Genomic DNA, 17972 nt, shown 5'->3' with positions numbered 1-17972 from the left:
ACCGTCAGAGCGTCCAGTGCTGACATTTCTGCACCTCAGACGTCAAGATCGACTGTTTCACCTGCAGCTGTTTCGGCTTCTTGAGTTTCAACTTTCCTGTTTTGTATCCGTCATATTTTTCAAACAGATCAAAGAACCTGAAGGGAAACAAATGAACAGTTGGTCTTTCAATGTGGCGTTTAGTGATCGGTCTGCAGAGGGAAAAACTCACATGGGGTTGCGAACTTCCATCTTCATCTTCTGTTTGGGCGTTCTGTCTCCATGACGGATGACAGCGATGACACTGCGTAGCTCCATCCTGGACAGGTTCAGAGTAAATTAATGAAAATGTTTAAGCCACAGTAGCTACGTCTCCATTACAAACGTGTGCAAAACATTTTTCAAAAATGCACAATTTCGCATTTGTGGCGTTACCATTAAAGACATGAATAAACTTGTTCACATGATAGGTCATTAAAATTTATGTTGCCAACGAATGTGAACACTTATAATACTGGCGTTCATCATAAACAATCTATGATGACATATTATGGCCATTGTAGATAGAAAACAAAACTCAGAAATCTTTAGAATAAATTAAGAAATTTCTAAAAAAAAAAAAAAAAAAACGCAGGAATTTCCTGAATCCAAAAATTTTAAATTTGGTCGTTTTAGCTTCACCTGGTTAAATTCTGTAAGAAAAACAAATTCGTAAACTATTTTTCTGGAAAGTTTTCTAATTTTAAAACTCAGAGAATTTGCAAAAGTAAAAAAATTTCGACTTTATGAGCTCAGAAAATTTCAGATATTGTTCTAGAAGATTTATCGCATCTTAAAATTTCAGAGATTTTGTCTTGCGAATTTTCAACTTTTGGATTTCAGAAATTTCCATGTTTTTTCTATAAACTTTCTCGTCAATTTCAAAATTCCTAAATTTTTTGGGAGAATTCTTTTCTTCTGTCTACTATGCTGTTGTAGCCATCAGACGAGATGTCAGCGGGAGAAGTTACTTTTGTTTGCAGCCTTTTGGGAAAATTTTAGTCTGCAATTTTGTATTTTTTTTACAGCCATGGATTCAACACTTTCCAATGAGAAACTCAACTTTGATGAGCTTTGCTATGCTGTCAGGCCTCTGATGTTCAAGGAAGCCAGTGCCAGCAAATAAGCTGCTGGAAAGCAAACTGACATAACGCGAAATAAGTGTTTTCGTTGCAGTTTTGCAAAATGCACTAAAAAACCATCTTATTCTACACAAAAACATTTTGCTTTTTCAAAACTGACATGTTTCCATTAAGAAAATTTATTTTTGTAATTTCGATTTGCACAGTTTTAAGACAACTGGAAATACAGTCAGTGATGAGGTGAGTCCATTAATCGGGTTTTACATGGTCCCTGAAGTGGTGGGAACAATCGGGATGTCCTCTGCCTCCGTTGGGATCGACCAGGGAATCTGGAACTGAGGCGCCAGCTCTCGCATCACGATGTTCCTGAGACATTTCATCAACAGCAAAAGCTCAAATAAACACTCAGAAATGTTGAAAAAAGCAGGTGAGAAAGAAAAGCCGGTACCCGAGGATCTTGGCGCAGTCGTCGTAGTATTTCATCGAGTTCTTGACGAAGCTGAAACCGTTCACGTCACAAACATAGGAGTGTCCGTTGGCTCGGAGCAGGTCGAAGCCGCACACCGTTTGCTGCGGTGGAAGAACAAGAGTAAACACAGATTATGGCTGAAACTAATGATTATCTTAGAAATCAATTACTTTGATTGAAAATAAATTGGCAAACCTTGTAGATTTTTTATTTAAACAATTAAGTTTTTCTATACAATATAAAAATACATTAAGAAAATACAAATAAACAAATTAAATAATTTTTTAAACATCAAAATAAACGTCCTATTGCGTAAATGCAAATCAACATTACTTTAGTTTACGCTCAATTATCTGTAGGAAAGGATGCATCTGCAGGACGCATTTACAGGGAAAGGTTTGTTTTATCTTAAATGCAAATCTCTTCTGATTTAAATATCTTAAATGTATTGTTCTACAGTTTGAGCTTAAGCACTGTTCTGATTATGTTGTTCCACTAAATTAGTGGACAATTATTTCAAGAATTGATTAATTACAATAAATCGTTTCAGTGCTAACACACTGAAATATGATGGAGTAAACACCACGGTGGAAGCCGGCGTACCTTGAAAGCCAAGCAGACTTTCCGGGCCACCAGTTTCTCCATGGCCGAGAGTATGACGGGGTAACGGACCTCCTTCCCCTCGCTGTCGCGCTCCACCTTCCCATCCAGCGCAGGAGACTTCCGGGCCTCGGCGTGGGCGTAGTCCGGCCCGACGGTGTACACCTGCAGTCCGACACAAACCCCAGAACCAGCAGTTCTGTTACATCAGAGCTCCAAGTCTCAACCAGTAAACTACGACCTGTTTATCTGCTGCAAAACTCATGAAAATCAAAACGTTTACATGTGCAGAAGCAGGGGTTCTGTTGTGAGTTTGAGAGTAGTTGATATGTTACTGGCAGGTAGCAACAGGGCCTACGATTAGAAATCCTCAAGTCCCACCTCACAAGTTTCATGTGAATACATAAAAACATTACAAATTAGCTGCAATCTGTGATTTAAACACGTATGTGAAGAGAAATCTACATGCACAAATAATTAATAACTGAATACAAAATATAAGAGAGATTTGTTTTTCTTACAGAATTTAACCAGGTGAAGCTAAAACGACCACTTATGAAGTTCTGAGTAGGACAGACAAACACAAACAGCTTTCTACATATGCATACATATTTTTTGTGTAGATTTGGCTCTGATTTAGTCTGGATATGCCTGTTAATTACTAAATTAGTTGATGAATATTTCAATAGTCGATTAATCACGATTAATTGCTTCAGCCTTAGTTTGGTATTGCTGATGCGAGGAGCGGCCATTTTGGATCTCAAAGTCCATATCTGAAAAATTCTCAGACTTCCAGAGTCCAACCTGAATAATCCATTAAATTATTAAAAACCTTTAGTTTATCTGATTTTTCTGAATCTGATGAGTGAATGCAAACTTCTGGCCTGGACTGCAGAAGTCTGGTTATTCACACAGAGAAACATGTCGGCCATCATAAGTGACGTTCCATGTGAAACACGCACTGCAGAGCCAGCCTCCGCTCTGCTGCAACTCCACTCCTGACAGCTTCTTTGGACTGGCTCCATTTTACTCATTTTAAGGCCTTTTGTTTGTTTCTAAATGGTTAAATGGACTGGGTGTGAGTGCGAGTAATCTATGTTTATACAAAATGAAAACATAATAACTGCCCCCACGCTGCGGTAACTCAGCATGTTTTGCCCAAACCTTAACATCCGTGCCGTCAGTCGGCATGAACTCTTCATAAATGTAGGAGCCAGTCTTCCTCACGCTGCTCTCTGGAGAGTAGACGCTGCTCCGGCTCCCGATCTGCACAAAGCAGAGACCAAGTTCAGTTCTTCTTCTTCTCTTTTCACACAACTTCTTTTAGAAACTGAGACGCTGGTTTAACTAAAATGTAAAAATTTGCATAAGCTACAGGCTATAAATACAGCAAATGTCCCAGAGGATGACAGAAAGCCATAAAACACAACGTAGAAGCATTAAGTGTGCTCTTATTTTGAAATATTTTTGAATTTTCTGACTGGAAAATGTGTGGAAACAAAGTCGAAGAAATCTTTTCTGACTTCTGATCAGCTTGTTGGATTTTTAAGAGTCTGTTTTCTTTCATCTCTCCTCAACGTTGGATGCATTTCAATTAAAGGAACTTTTTTTTGTACAGTTTGGCTCAGTTACTGATCTTAATACGTTGTTTTTTTTTACTCTGTACACTAACCAACTAATCGCAAAAAATCTAATTAATCGTTCCAGCTCTAAATTTTTTATTTCTCTTCTGTATTATTTATTTATTATTGCATTTATTTTTCAAAAAAATAAATATATATTTTTATTTTTTTTATTTATTTTAAAATATATGTTTAAAATAACTATATATTTAGTTATTCATTATAAAATATTAATAAAGCTAAAAATTTTATTTAGTTAAAACATAATTTAATAAAAACACATAAAACAATAATAATAATAATATAAGTAGTTTATAATCTTGACCTTGAAAACACTTAATTAAAGTCACACTGGAAGCCTGTGTATAATAAGGAAACATAAATGTTTGCTGCCTGTAGTTTGGTCGGACCAATCTGAATTACTACACGAGTCATGAATGTGGAGGTCACGACCTTTCTGAAGAGTCTCTGGCTGCCGCCGCCTGCTGATGTGGGGTAGTAGATGTAGACGTTGTGGTCCTCAGCACAAACGGGCTTCTCCACAAAAGGTTTCTGGAAGATTTCCCCGTTCACCTCCACATGGTCCTCCCCTTCCACCAGGTTACACTCTGAATACACACACACACACATTGGGCTGGACAATATGGCTGAAAAACAATTAGGTCCGTCATGAAAACAAATGTTGCTGGACAATAAATTGTCCCAGAAGTTATTGTGATAAATGATAATATTGTTTTGAGACCATTTACATGCAATATAATGGCAATAACATAAAAAATGTAAGAACACATTCGCAAAGAGCAATTAACACTCGGAACAGGAAGACATTTTAAATATCCAAAATAAACAAACAAAATGAATTATGAAGTCTCTCTAAACAAAATTGTCCTTTAATAACCTTTAATTAAAAAAGTGTCCAGCTTCCAGTTTTTGGTAGAAACAGAGAGAGAGAAAAAAAAGATAAATCTTGCAAATGGAATTAATTTATGATATGATTTATTGATTTTTTGCGACAGGCCTATAATCACAAAATAAGCACTTCACATCAGTCATAATTCTTGATTAGTTTATGTTTTAAATATCTGAAATCCTGTCTAGTAGGTGGCATGATCCTTCCTGTTTCATCCAGTTTACTCCCCACGGTGTTGTTTTTTTATTTTTAAGCAGCTACTTTTATTTTTATTTTCATGAGGCACGCAAGCTACGCAGCAGGCTGTTGCTAGGTAATCGAAGTTGGGGGAACTTGAAACCAGCAGGTTGTTGCTAGGTAACCAAAGAGTGAGTGAGTTAGTTGATTTCAACAACCTAGCTTAGCTAGCAGTGAGAGAATATTCTACCGATATTGATCTATAGTGATCTATATCATTATTGATTTATTGTCCAGCCGAACACACACAGGAAACGTTGACCCTGCGGCGTTCACTGCTGAGGCCTGAGAAGAAGCTCTCCTAAACACGTAAAACATCTGATCCAAGTGCCAGAACCTTTATGTCACAGAACCTAATGAGGGAAACTCGTCCCTGCAGAACATCCAGCGCTATATTTATCCCATAGCTGCCACAGAACCAGAACCCGGCTGAATAAATAATGCCTGATACAATAAGTTCAAAGCACAAACAGGAATATGAGGCTGACCATTTGGTTTAGCTGGGTCGCGGTTCAGCACAGCGTAACGCGGCAGCTCGATCCCCTCCTCCTGTAGGATCCGATACACTTCTCTCCTGGAAAACACACACAAACAAACCCTGATGATAAATAAAAGACACCAATAGATGTTTGTTTTGTTGGAGGGTTAGGGTTAGGGTGAGGCAGATGCACCTGTCCTGAATATAGTACTGCATGTTCAGGTCGTTGATGAATAGAGGGCTCCTCAGTTTGGCGTAGCTCACCGCATTGTCCAGAGGGAATCCTACAAAAAGGAGACACAAAAAAAAAATTTTTTAAACCTTTAAGATGGGGGAACTTATCGATTAAAGCTGCAGTATAACTTATGTAAAAAAATATATTCTTTTACATATTTGTAGAAACTTTGATATAGAAAATTTATTTTTTTTACATATTTGTAGAAACTGTCAGTATGGTATGAGACAAATAATCTCTAAAACAATTTAGCTCCTCTGCCTTCTCCCAGTACTAACTACAAACAACCAATCAGAGTGAGGAGGCGGGTCTTAGTTAATGTGGCGTTGTGTGGCGTTGCTTGTTGCCTCTCCAATGCCCCGTCAGCAGATCTTATGTTAATGCTAACACCAGTTAGCATAGCTACTGATGATATTGTAAAACCAGTTTTCCTGTCACTGTAAGTTCTCTCACTGATGATTGACAGCGCTAAGACCCGCCTCCTGGTTCTGATTGGTTGTTTTTGGTACATTTCTGCGGCTCAGGGAGGAGGTGGAGGAAATCCATCGCTTCACAGTTCATCTGTCTCATATTTTTTTACAAATATTACAAATTTGTTAAAAAAAAAACAACATACTTTTAATAAAAGTTACATACTGCAGTTTTAAAGACATAGTCTAAAGTCGATTGATCTTATTGATCGACTAATGATTAATTGATAACATGAAAGGCTACATTTTTCACGATCTGCTGAATTAAGTAATATTAATATTTTGTGTGAGCTGCATTGAACACTGCCTGAATAATCAAACAAATTGTGGTTTTCTCACATTATTAAACTTACACATGTAACAAAAAAGGAAGCTTTTAGGTTGTTAAATAGAAAAATAGAAGCTAAAAGAAATAAATATGAGAAACACTTCATTTCCCATAAACGGAGAGATATTCACACAGTATTGTCTGTGGTTGCTCTTGAAGGAAAGTAAAAACTTCGCTCCATGAAGTGCATTAACTCACAGCAGCCCTCAAAATGAACAGTGCTAATTAACGTCATGTGTTTTTTTTTACCATGCTTCTGCTTTTCTGTCATCTCATCCTCACCTTAGTAGCAGGTAAGCCATTTTTGATCAAGAAGTTGACGCTTTGCCGTCATTTAACCCAGCTGAATAAAGCGTTATTAAAATGAAAACTTAACTTAATGAACTTGTCGAGTGTTTATATTTCTAAAAGGAGCTGCATAAAGCAAATGTTTCATCCCACGTTGGATTCCATTTGGATCGTTTCTCTATTACATTCCAATATGGCCGCCATCTTTATTCCTGTATCAAATGACTCCTCTAAGGATGACCAGCAGCAACCAAACTACAACACTAAAAGAAGGACTAAAAAGACGTTATTAGTTAATCGACTGGAACTAATTTTAAATCAATAGTAAATCATAAGTTGATTAGTTGCTTGCGTCCGTAGAGGAAACACAGAGAAATATCAGCAGAAAATGATTGCAAAGATAATGCAGATTAAATATGCATGATTTGCATGTGGGCCATTTTGTCAGTGTGCATGCACTGTGGTGGGAGGGGTGGCACCTTTGGAGTGGAAGGAGATGAGGCAGTCACACAGCGGCCATTTGTCCACAGGCTCGTTGAGGATGGTGTCCTCTGGGAAGATGACCACGGTGATGTACTCGAACCGGCACAGCCTCTCCAGAATCTGGGTCATTGGCTTGGACTTGGACTTCTTCATCATGCAGCAGATCCCCACCACGATCTGTCGCTCCGGGGGCTGAACGGGATGGAAACAGGTCAACCGGACAAATCACTCAGAAATTAAAGGCCTCAGCTTCAGTGTATTTATTTTATTATTGCAGTAGCATATTGTTCTTAAAACAAAATAATTAGAAATATCAAACCTGCAAATAGAAGACATTTATTCAGTGCAGAAAACGATAAAAAGCAGTGACCTATTTTCAGTTTTCTGGCAGAAGCAATGACATTATTCAGTTAAAAGGCTTCCGGAAGAAAAACAGACATGAGGCTTTTCCACATGATGATCTTTTGTTTTACGCTGCAGCCATCTCCTAGTCAGGCGTCTGCAGCTGAGAATAAAATCTAAATCTCCTCCAGCCCAAGCATACGGTTCTAGTTAAAATCCCTGAAATAAGTTTTGAACTTTTTTTCAGTTTCACAGTCTTTGAGCAAAATGCATAGCCTTTTACAGCATCTTTGAATGGAGCTAAACTGGAGCCAAGAAATAAAAAAGATTATCTGAAACTGGGGAAAAAACAACAAAATATGAAAAAAAAATTAAACTGAAAGAAAAAACAGCTCAAAATTTCCTTTTTAGATTAGTTTTCTTTATGCTCAAGTTTATTTTTGAACAAACCTTCCTGCAGGAGCTTGTTTTAAGTCAATAATTTCTTTGTATTGAATAATAATTGATAGTTCCATTGGCAGATTATTTCATTTATAAAAATTATTTTTTTCCCATATTATAAGTGAAATGACCTCTAAATGGAACTAGTCATTTTTCATCAATATAAAGAAATTATGTACTAAAATAATAATCTGTCTTGCAGAAAATTTACTTTTGATTTAGTTTTGTCTCATTTCAACTGTATTGAGATGTTTGCATTAGAAAATAGAAAAAAAAAACTTTGTAGGATTTGGTGTTTTTGGTGCCCATTGCAGCACTTAGGCTGCATAATTACTGACCTTATTAGTATCTACTTACATTTATATGTTTATTAGCATGTGTGAATTTTATGAATTCAGTTTTGTGTCTGTACCTTGAAATTGCTCCTTGGGGACAAATAAAGCTAACCAAATGTAGCGATTTTAAATAAAGAAACACTAATAATCAGAGGCGAGACGCTCACCGTGTCTTCGTCATCCTCATACAGGTCCATGTCTGTCCTCATGCTGTCCTCCTGCACCTCGCTCTCATCGTCCTCGCAGCCCACGTAGAATCTGGGAGCGCCACGCTGGCTCTCACCCGGGCTGTTGGGCTCTGACATCACAGTCTCCCGCGGCTGCCCTTAGCATCCCACCGCGCCATCAGACACCAGCAAACGGCCGGAGCGGGCCGCCGATGGGAGGGCCCGAGGCCTGCGGCGAGGGACGAGGACCCCGCTGCTTCGACTGCACAGCAGAGGCAGGTCAAGGTGGCGAGACAGAAAGGACGGGACTGAAGGAAGAGAGGGGCTGCAGCGTTGCTCCGTCTTTTATTTTCTAGTATTGGTTCAGCTGATTGTTATTTTGTTTGGCTGAATATTCAGCAAAAGCTCCAGTTATACGATTGTAGTTCTTTCTTCCATTTGCAGAAACGATGGGCAGTCCTGCATTAACGCCAAAAACAATGAAAAACATTATAAATATAATCATACATCATGTTTTTTTATTGTGGTAACTAAGCCAGTCGCAATAATCTTTTTTTTTTACCGTGGTAACCAATACCGTCATAATCAATCATATTATAAGTTAAAACAAGCTCAATAATTTCCATCTGCACGGTTTATTGTTTTTCTCTTAAGCAGTTGAGTCACGGAGGAAAAACCTGAAACTGCTGCTGCGCCAGTTACTAAGGAGATTGTTGCTAGGGAACTGAAGTTGGAGGGGAACTTGAAACTGCTCTTTACCCAGCAAGTAACAACCCTTCATCTTGGTAGGCAAGCACGGATGAACCATGGCTTCCCAACCAACAAAAAAAGCAGAGTACTCAAAAATTATAATTGAGTAATAGTTGCAATGTATTTATATTGTTTATAAATTAGATATTAGCAAAACAAGACCTACTTCTAAGCTTGTGGCTAGTTTATTGTTGTCATAGCAACTGTCATGATGGCTAGTTACAGATGCTTACCAAGATGGCTGTCACCTACAAAGTTTCCAGAAGTGTGACATCACATGAGAACTACTGTATCTACATAATAAATATTGAGTATTCTATCAGATTTATTATCTATTGATATTGATCACGTCTATCACAATATATATTGTTATTGATTTATTGTCCAACCCTAATTAATCAAAAAGAAAACTAAAAATCATTAGTTGCTGCCCTTTTTGGTTATTGGCAACATGAATTTAAACACGTAAAAATCTGGAGATATCAGACTCATAATGAGATGTTTAGAGCTATAATAATGCTGCTGCTGTTCTGTAGACATGTAAACATGAAGCAAAGACTAATAAAGAGCCCAGAGTCTTCAGATTTTAACGAACTGATGATTAGCTGCTTAAAGACAGGAAAGTCAGCAGACAGACCTGATTATTGCTTTGTGACATGTTACAACACTAGGACTGCAGACTGGCTTTGCAGCAGTGAACATTACCGTTACTGAACGCAGCTCAACACAGCTGAGACAATAAACAACCCTTCTGGGATGTCAATGCTAAGGAAAACAAACATGGCTGCCAAAAAAGACCAAGATCCCCTTGAAGAATTTTGTTGTTTATCTGAAACCACATCGATTTAATATCAATCACGTCTCATTTCCAATTAAACAAAATGTCCAACATTTAACAATGCAACTTAGAACTGCTTATAATTTTTATTCAAGGCTATTTTACTAACATTTGTTACCATCAAGTTTTACTCTGTTACTTTTGTCTTGACCTCTAAAAGTGATCAGATGTTCTTACATGTTAAGCCATAAACACAAACACAGTACAAGGTGCCTTTGCAGCCTCGGCTCCTGAGCTAAACTTTTTGCATTGTGGGTCGTAATTTTGTTTTTTTCAATTAAAAATTATTAATTATTTTCTTTATGTCTCACTAAACATGCAATATTTCAATGAAGAAGTAGAAAGTATAGTGTTTTAGGTTATTAAAAAGTCCCAATTTACCAAAATAAAGTTTCCTTTTGAATGAAATGTTTTCTATTTTCTTGGTGTAGAAATGTTTATTCTCACCACCAAGGACAAGTTTCCTTTAAAACCCTTTAACCAAGCTCAATGGACACATGAGAAACAAAAAAACATGGTAAAAAAATAAAAATATGTTGAGTTGTACCAAACGTTTTCTCAGTTAAGAGTAAAAGGTGTGCATTTGTTGGCCTTGAAAAGCAGTTTAACACGAAAAACAGACCTGCTGTATCCCTCAAACCAAGAAAACAAGAAAATTGAAGCAATTCAAGCAGATCATCAACCATTTCCTATTAACACAGAAAAAACACTGCTGTTAAATAACATTTTAACTGGTGAAATCTGGTAAATATATCCAAGAAACCCCACCCTATTTCATGTGGTTGTGGTTTGTTTCTTTCACACACACACACACCCACACCCACACACACACACACACACAAACACCATGTTAATGTGGTAAACCACCATTTCGAAGCTTTTGTACATTAGACCTTTAATATAGACCACTACAAAAGATCTTTCCTGCCAACAGTCATCACTATCTGCAATAACTCTTAAGAATTTGAATTAACACACGTTACAACAACATTTATTTTCCCTTTGTGATCAATAAAGTATGTTTTAATTGATTTTTGAATCTGAATGCCTAAAAATCTTTGTGTTTCATATCTGTCAATATAAATAATTGTTGATATCGATAATTAAGTAATTAGGACTTTACTGCCAAATAGGTGGCATGATCTTTACTGTTTTATCCAGCTTTCACTCCCTGCCATTATTTTTTTATTTTTAAGCAGTTACAAGGCATGGTGGAGAAACTTGAAACTGCTGCTACGCCAGTTACTCAGCAGGTTGTTGCTAGGCAACCAAAGTTGGGGGAACTTGAAACTGCTTGTTAAGCAGCAGGTTGTTGCTATGTAACCAAAGAGTGAGAGAGTTAGTCAATGCCACCAACATTCAGTGAATTTATATAATATTCTATCATCTGTTAATATTGATCATGTGTCTATCGCGATACATATTGTAATTGATTTATTGTCCAGTTCTAACTGAATGTAATTTGAAGTTACATTTCACTCTGATTTTGGTTTATTTTTAAACTAGACAACCCAGAAGGATTCATTACTGACTTCATAGTCAAACATAGCCAATCAAGTTTTTTTTGCATAACTTTTATTTTTGCTATGAAAAGGAGCCAGGGGGCTTTTAACAACAGCTAATTATAGAACAGTAATTTTCTAAGGAGCCTATTGTATTAAAATGTGGCTCTCACCCAGCAGGAAGTCTCTCCGGGTTATTTTAGTTTGGTCTCATAAACCCGGAGCTGAACGACTGTTAATTGAAATTTTAAAAAATAAACAATTACCTAAAATAAAGAACAGCTGTTTAACAGCGTTTATTGTGATTTAGGTTGCCATGATGTTGATGAACGTTGGGTCACATTTTTACTTCCTTGCATTGATTTTTCTGCCACATTCAGCAACTATTAAAAAAAAGTTTTAAATAATCTGGTATACAGTGAACCCTCGTTTTTCGCGGGGGTTGCGTTCCGAAAAGAACCCGTGAAGTAGTTACCTTTATTTTTTACAATTATTATACAGCATAATTAAATACTCTACATTGAAACCAAAGAACAAAGCCTGTTTTCAGGTCTAAGCATTTGTTTATCAAATATAACGCTTTCTTACAAATAACTACAGTAAAATAATCATTTTAATCATCAATACGAAGTACAGTATTACAAATTGTGACTGGCGTATTTCACTGTTCCTCTGACTGTGACGCTGCGGCCTGACTCCGCTCTCTAGTGCCTGTTTGTTTTTTTCGTTTGTGGGCTCTAGTGTCCCATATATGAAAGTAGGCTGACAGGAAAGGGGGAAGAAAAGGGGAGAAGACATGCGGCAAATGTTGCAGGGTCTGCGGTCCGGGAATCGAACCCGCGACGGTCGCGTCGAGGACTCAAGGCCTCCCAACGTGGGTCGCGCTAACCACTACGCCACCACATCACGCCCCTCTAGTGTCTTTTTCTTCTGAAGCCTGAGGTGCAGATGTGTTTTTTCGGGAGAAGAACGTAGTTATCGGTAGTTGTTGTCGCTCTTTTTTCTTCTGGGCAAAAATATTTGCCAAAATTTGCCAAGCTGTATTACGTATCTTTAAATACCGTAATGTTATTGGCACACAGGTAGAGAAGAAGTGCGGAGACTGTTTAGCCAATCAGGACGCATAAGATAATGCACTGTGAAAAAAAACTACACAAAAAACTCCGCGAAGCAGCGAGGTCGTGAAAGGTGAACCGCATTATAGTGAGGGTTCACTGTAATCCATAATCTAAAATTATTTTACCCCAAGTGAACAAAACTACACCTCAAATACCCCAACGTGTCATAACATTTAAGACAAAAAATGGAGTCCAGATATCTTTTTAAAAATTTAAATCAACTACATTCTGGGCGTGCCGTGGTGGCGTAGTGGATAGTGCGACTCACGTTGGGAGGCCTTGAGTCCTCGACGCAGCCGTCGCGGGTTCGATTCCCGGACCCCAGACCCTGCGACATTTGCCGCATGTCTTCCCCCCTCTCCTTCCCCGTTTCCTGTCAGCCTACTATCATATAAGGGACACTAGAGCCCACAAAAGACCCCCTAGAGGGGTAAAAATAAATAAATAAATAAATCAACTACATTCAAAATATTCTGGATAAGTAAAATATGTAAACAGTAAAAATAAACATTAGGTACTTTATTTTGCAATGAACTGATTATGACTTGAGTATGTCAGTTGCAGGTTGGTTAGCGTAAATGCATGATAAAACTGTAAATAATGTTAGTAGGAAAAAAAATGTAAGTGACTTTTCAGTGGTTTCTCCTTGACCCATCTAAAGTCAGTTACTAATTACCTTTTTCGCTGCCTTGCCTTTAAAGATCCGGCTTCAGTCATGGATATTTAACCTGACCTTGACTCCTGGATTTCATGTCTGCTTGACTGCATTCATTTTTATACCTGAACATAAACTAGATTGTTTTTGAGATAACCTTTAATGTGAATTTGTGGCTTGTAAATAAACTGAAACAATTTGATTTTATTACTTTGATATAATATTATTACATGGTTGCACCAGTGCAACTGGCAACTAGTCGAACAAGTTGACCAGGTGCAAAGTTGTTGTTTTTTTAATCACTGTCTATTAAGGAAATATTGATTTGTAAAAAATTAATTAACAACCTAATAAACACAAAGTTATTTGAAGTTGAAGCAGAATTGAACAAGAAGTGTTGCATATTTGAAGTAATTTTCCACAATCTATCAATGTCTATTATACAATTAATGTGTTTATGTGTCTCCAACGCCAGCAAGAAAGTCCTCAGAGTTTTCTTTATTTTTTATTAAACTCTGGTCATAATTTACAAATAAATCATAGCTGCACCATATTAGGAAAACAAGCATTTTGTAATATTATTGAATATTGCAATGACAGTTTTAATTCACCCAAACTCATCTCAGTTTTCTATCACTCTTTTCAATCCTTTTCGTTTTTAATCATGATTTCCTTGTCAACCTGCATTTGCATGTAGTGTTTGAATATGTCTCCTATCAAATACTGCATTTAAAAAATCCTGTGTGACATGACACATTGAAATTAGTTAATAACTACCAAATTTATGTTACTTATCATAAGCTGTTAATTGATAATAGACTGTTTATGAGTGTTAAAGTAATTAAAAAGGACTTTAGTCACGTAAAGAACGGAATTTCAATGAGTTAAAGGGGAAGCGCCATTCATCTGGCTCTACATAACGCTTCAATGGGCCTGACACCTTTACCTGTGTAAGAAATTACGTCAAGGTGACGGATTAAATTAAATATAAAATTACAGTTTTTTGCACGGGAAAGTTAATACAATGCAGTCGATATTATTATTACAGAAACATTAATTTACGCAAGGAACATCTGAACGCAAGTTGAGTTTACACTGTTGTAAATAATAGAAAATTAAAACATGATTTAAAACTGTTATTGTGAATTTAAATGCCATCTTTATTGTTTCTCGTTTTGGAAGCAGCTGTCCTGAGCTAACGTTAATGTTGGCGACATATTTTAGCTGCTGTTAGCTTGCGTTAGCATTCGACTAACCGCTAATTTGGCAACGTTAAGAAGTCTTCTCCTGCCTTTACGTCAGAATTTAACACTGACACTACATAATACCACGGATATCAACACTTATCACTTCCCATTTATTACCATTTATCAGTAACAGGAGGTAAAATATTAAACTTACGGCGCCATAAAAAGGTCTTCTGCTGCTACTGCTGCTACTGCTGCTGCTTTGGAACGCTCGACTCGCTGTTGTTGACAGTTTGCATGAAGCCAATTTGACAGATGGACGATTGACGTCTGAAGCAGCCAATTAGGAAGACGTTTTGTTTGAGAAGGCGTGGCTTAAACCCAGTGTGGGCCAATAACAAATTACTAAGGCCGGCAGGAGAACGTTGGCACCGCCTATAGGTGAAAATGAGGACTACACCTTCTTTTCAATGAAAACGTGCACATACAGTATAGCAGCTAAAAAAGGATAAATTATTATTTAACGTTAAGAACTAAAATAACAGTTTAGTTCTGTTATTTATTATAACAGAATAAATAACAGTTTAGTTATGTTATTTGTTATAACAGAACTAAATAACTTTTATTATTGCATAAAAAGTTCAGTTTCACTGAATAAACATCAAATTTCACCAAGTATTGTTGTCAAGTCTCTAAATATTGTATTACACTTGATATAAGACAAAACTAACTTAAAAGTAATGTTTTAATTGTTTAAGTAAATAATCCCTTAATATTGATGATAAATTATTAGTTCTACTGGCAGATTATTTCATTTATAACATTTCTACCACTGGAACTAAAACTTTTTTTTTGATCAGTGTTAATGAATTATTGACTTAAAACAAGCTCCTCTGTCTTCCTGAAAAGTTACTTATAATTTAGTTTTGTCTTATTTCAAGTGTAAAAGGGTATTTGCTCTAGATACTATAAACCAAAAATACTGGGTAGTAGTAATGACTGCTGTCATTACTACAGTAGTGACAGTTACTGATCCTAAAATCCAGATATGCGGTGTGATCTTGTCTCCATACAGCAGGACGATCTGCTGCTGCTGCATGAAGTGCCAAAGCTGACGTCTTCGCCGTGATGATGCGTGTCTGCAGGAGGCTGTTAATGGGGCTATGAAAGGGGCATTCTGGTTTACAAGGCACTTCTGTGAATAAGCTGAACATGAGGGGTGGAGGAGCTGGGCGGGACCGCTCACACAAATACCATAACTATGAAAATAAAAACAGCAGAATGTGCAGTTTACCTCTTCAGAGGACAAACTGCACTGTCTGCAGTGAAGAGGAAACTTCTCTGCTTTCTTTTCTTTATTAAAGTTATTGACTTTCAGCTGCAGGTCAGAGCAGGAGAGCTGGCCTTTGCTTTTGGACTCGGCTGTCGTATCTTCAGGAGTCGTCAGATCTCCAGTTTCTATTGCTTTTGGCTCGGATGACCATGTTCTACCACCGTACCCCCCCTGCTGACAGAAGTGTTCCTACAGCCTGATGCTGCGGTCCACAATTAAATGCATATATTCATGAAAAACACTGCATTATTTTCAAAACATTTGATTTTAAACCTTGTTTTAATTTAAAACTTAATGGAATATAAAAATATATTCACACTTTCTGAACATTTTCATATTTTGTCACATTGACACCACAAACCTGAAGAACCAAATACCATTTGCATTTATATTTGTGTAGTTTGCTCAATCACTTAATATTGAGAAACTGCCATTTTGAAAAAATATACATTTGACACACATTACAAAGTAATTAGTTTGCACTTTTATGTAGTATAAAAGTCCCAACTGGCAGAGATGGGCTGAACTTGTTTGGCGAAGAATAATGTGTAAAATTTCAGTGTTTGTATGCAAAGCTGATAGAAAGAGACCTTAAAGCATTTGTTTCTGTAACTGCAGTGAACGGTGGTTCAACAGATGGAAATTCATGGTAGGCTTTTATTTTTAATTTGGGAAAAATGTTGAAAGCCCACGTAATACTTCCCTAAACTTCATAATTATGCATTGTTTGTAACCCTTAAAATTCCCATTTTGTATGTTTTATTCTTCTATTTGGATTTCAACTGCTTCTGAAAAAAAAACAAAAAACGTCCAGCCGTTTTTTTGTCAAGAAGTTAAGGTGTTTTTTGGTGCCTGGAAGATGAGCTATTTCAAAAACCTCCTGATTTTTTAGTCACATTGTATGAGCACAGCGCCGTTACCTAGCAACCCCAGCCTATTACTGAACAACCCAAGTGCAATTTGGTTTGTGCTGTACAATGGCTGCTGGAAAACTGCTGGAAAAGTACTTTTTAGTTGACTTGCCATCCAGAAACCACTTGCTACATTCTTGTTAGTTGTGCAGGAGGCTCCAATTCTGCTTTTCAAAGATGTGTTGTTATATAATTGAAGATCTGCTGGCAGCCATTTTCACCTTTGATGGTATGCGTTGAGTAAGGGGGGCATCGCCAGAAGCAGATTATTTGAATTTAAAGTAACAGGAGGTCTTAAAACAAATCACTCTGAAAGGAACCAAATAAAATCTCATCATCTAAGAATGATTTTGTGTAAAAAATGAGTTATGAATATCTTTTGTATCTCCCATAGAATTATTCTAACCTGTTCAACAAAGCATAATATGTCACCTTTAAATCTCAATCTCTATTTTTGTCTTCTTTACTTGTATTTTTTTTGTATGAATGTACTTGTGTCTTTAGTAAAGGTGATGATGGTAATGAATAGTTTTCCAAGGGTCTGTAAATACGGCTAATGAAGCTAGTGAGAGTGATCCTCAGCTGCTGAAACACAAATAGTCAAACCCTCGTTAACCTTCCTGTTTCTCTGTATTCAGCCTTTCAAACAGTTTGGCTTTGTTGACAGAAAATTCCTCCAGTTTGTCAAACGGTTCAGTCATTTCAGCCGACCTTGACTCCAGTGTAAACACCGTGGCTGGGGGACACACCTCATTCCAAAATATTGCCAAAAAGAGGGGTGGGGGGTTCTAAATACGGCGAGGAAACTTTGAACAACTTTGAACAGATGGAGACATAATGTAACTGTACACTGACTCCACAAATGGGTCGCTCAGTTGGGCTTAAATTCACTGATCAGTTTTTAAAATGCATCATTCCCCTGACTCCTGAATATGGAGCTAAATTAAGGCCATAAAGTTTGTTCACAAAAAATTTTTAACTGAGAAAATAAGATGCTAAATAAGATGCGAAAATAAGATGCTAAATAACATTACAGATAAAAATAAAGAATAAATTTAACAAAAATCAACGTTCAAAAAAGTATTTTTGAACGTTTAAAACTTTTTTCAGTTTCAAATAATTGTTTAGTTTCAAAACGTTTTACAGTTAGTCTGAAATCTTCTTTTCAGTTTC

General features: G+C 36.9%; 1 protein-coding gene across 50 annotated transcripts in view; it reads right to left on the bottom strand.

Moving 5' to 3' along the window:
* ppip5k1a (diphosphoinositol pentakisphosphate kinase 1a) overlaps window positions 1-14853 on the bottom strand; it is a 62969-nt gene extending 48116 nt beyond the window's left edge. For all 50 annotated transcript variants that reach the window (XM_028015628.1, XM_028015635.1, XM_028015629.1 and 47 more), the window contains exons 1-12: window positions 14770-14853; window positions 8506-8964; window positions 7217-7412; window positions 5610-5700; window positions 5427-5512; window positions 4245-4399; window positions 3334-3435; window positions 2173-2334; window positions 1549-1670; window positions 1365-1466; window positions 212-298; window positions 62-137 (exon numbers count right to left, since the gene is read on the bottom strand). In XM_028015628.1, the coding sequence (XP_027871429.1) occupies window positions 62-137; window positions 212-298; window positions 1365-1466; window positions 1549-1670; window positions 2173-2334; window positions 3334-3435; window positions 4245-4399; window positions 5427-5512; window positions 5610-5700; window positions 7217-7412; window positions 8506-8643 (1317 nt within the window). In that variant the 5' untranslated portion in view covers window positions 8644-8964; window positions 14770-14853. The remainder of the gene's footprint in view (window positions 1-61; window positions 138-211; window positions 299-1364; window positions 1467-1548; window positions 1671-2172; window positions 2335-3333; window positions 3436-4244; window positions 4400-5426; window positions 5513-5609; window positions 5701-7216; window positions 7413-8505; window positions 8965-14769) is intronic.
* Window positions 14854-17972: the final 3119 nt, after the last annotated feature.

The sequence above is a fragment of the Xiphophorus couchianus genome, chromosome 4 (assembly GCF_001444195.1).
Source record: "Xiphophorus couchianus chromosome 4, X_couchianus-1.0, whole genome shotgun sequence".
Lineage (NCBI taxonomy): Eukaryota > Metazoa > Chordata > Actinopteri > Cyprinodontiformes > Poeciliidae > Xiphophorus > Xiphophorus couchianus.
This window is presented reverse-complemented; position numbering and strand designations above follow the sequence as displayed.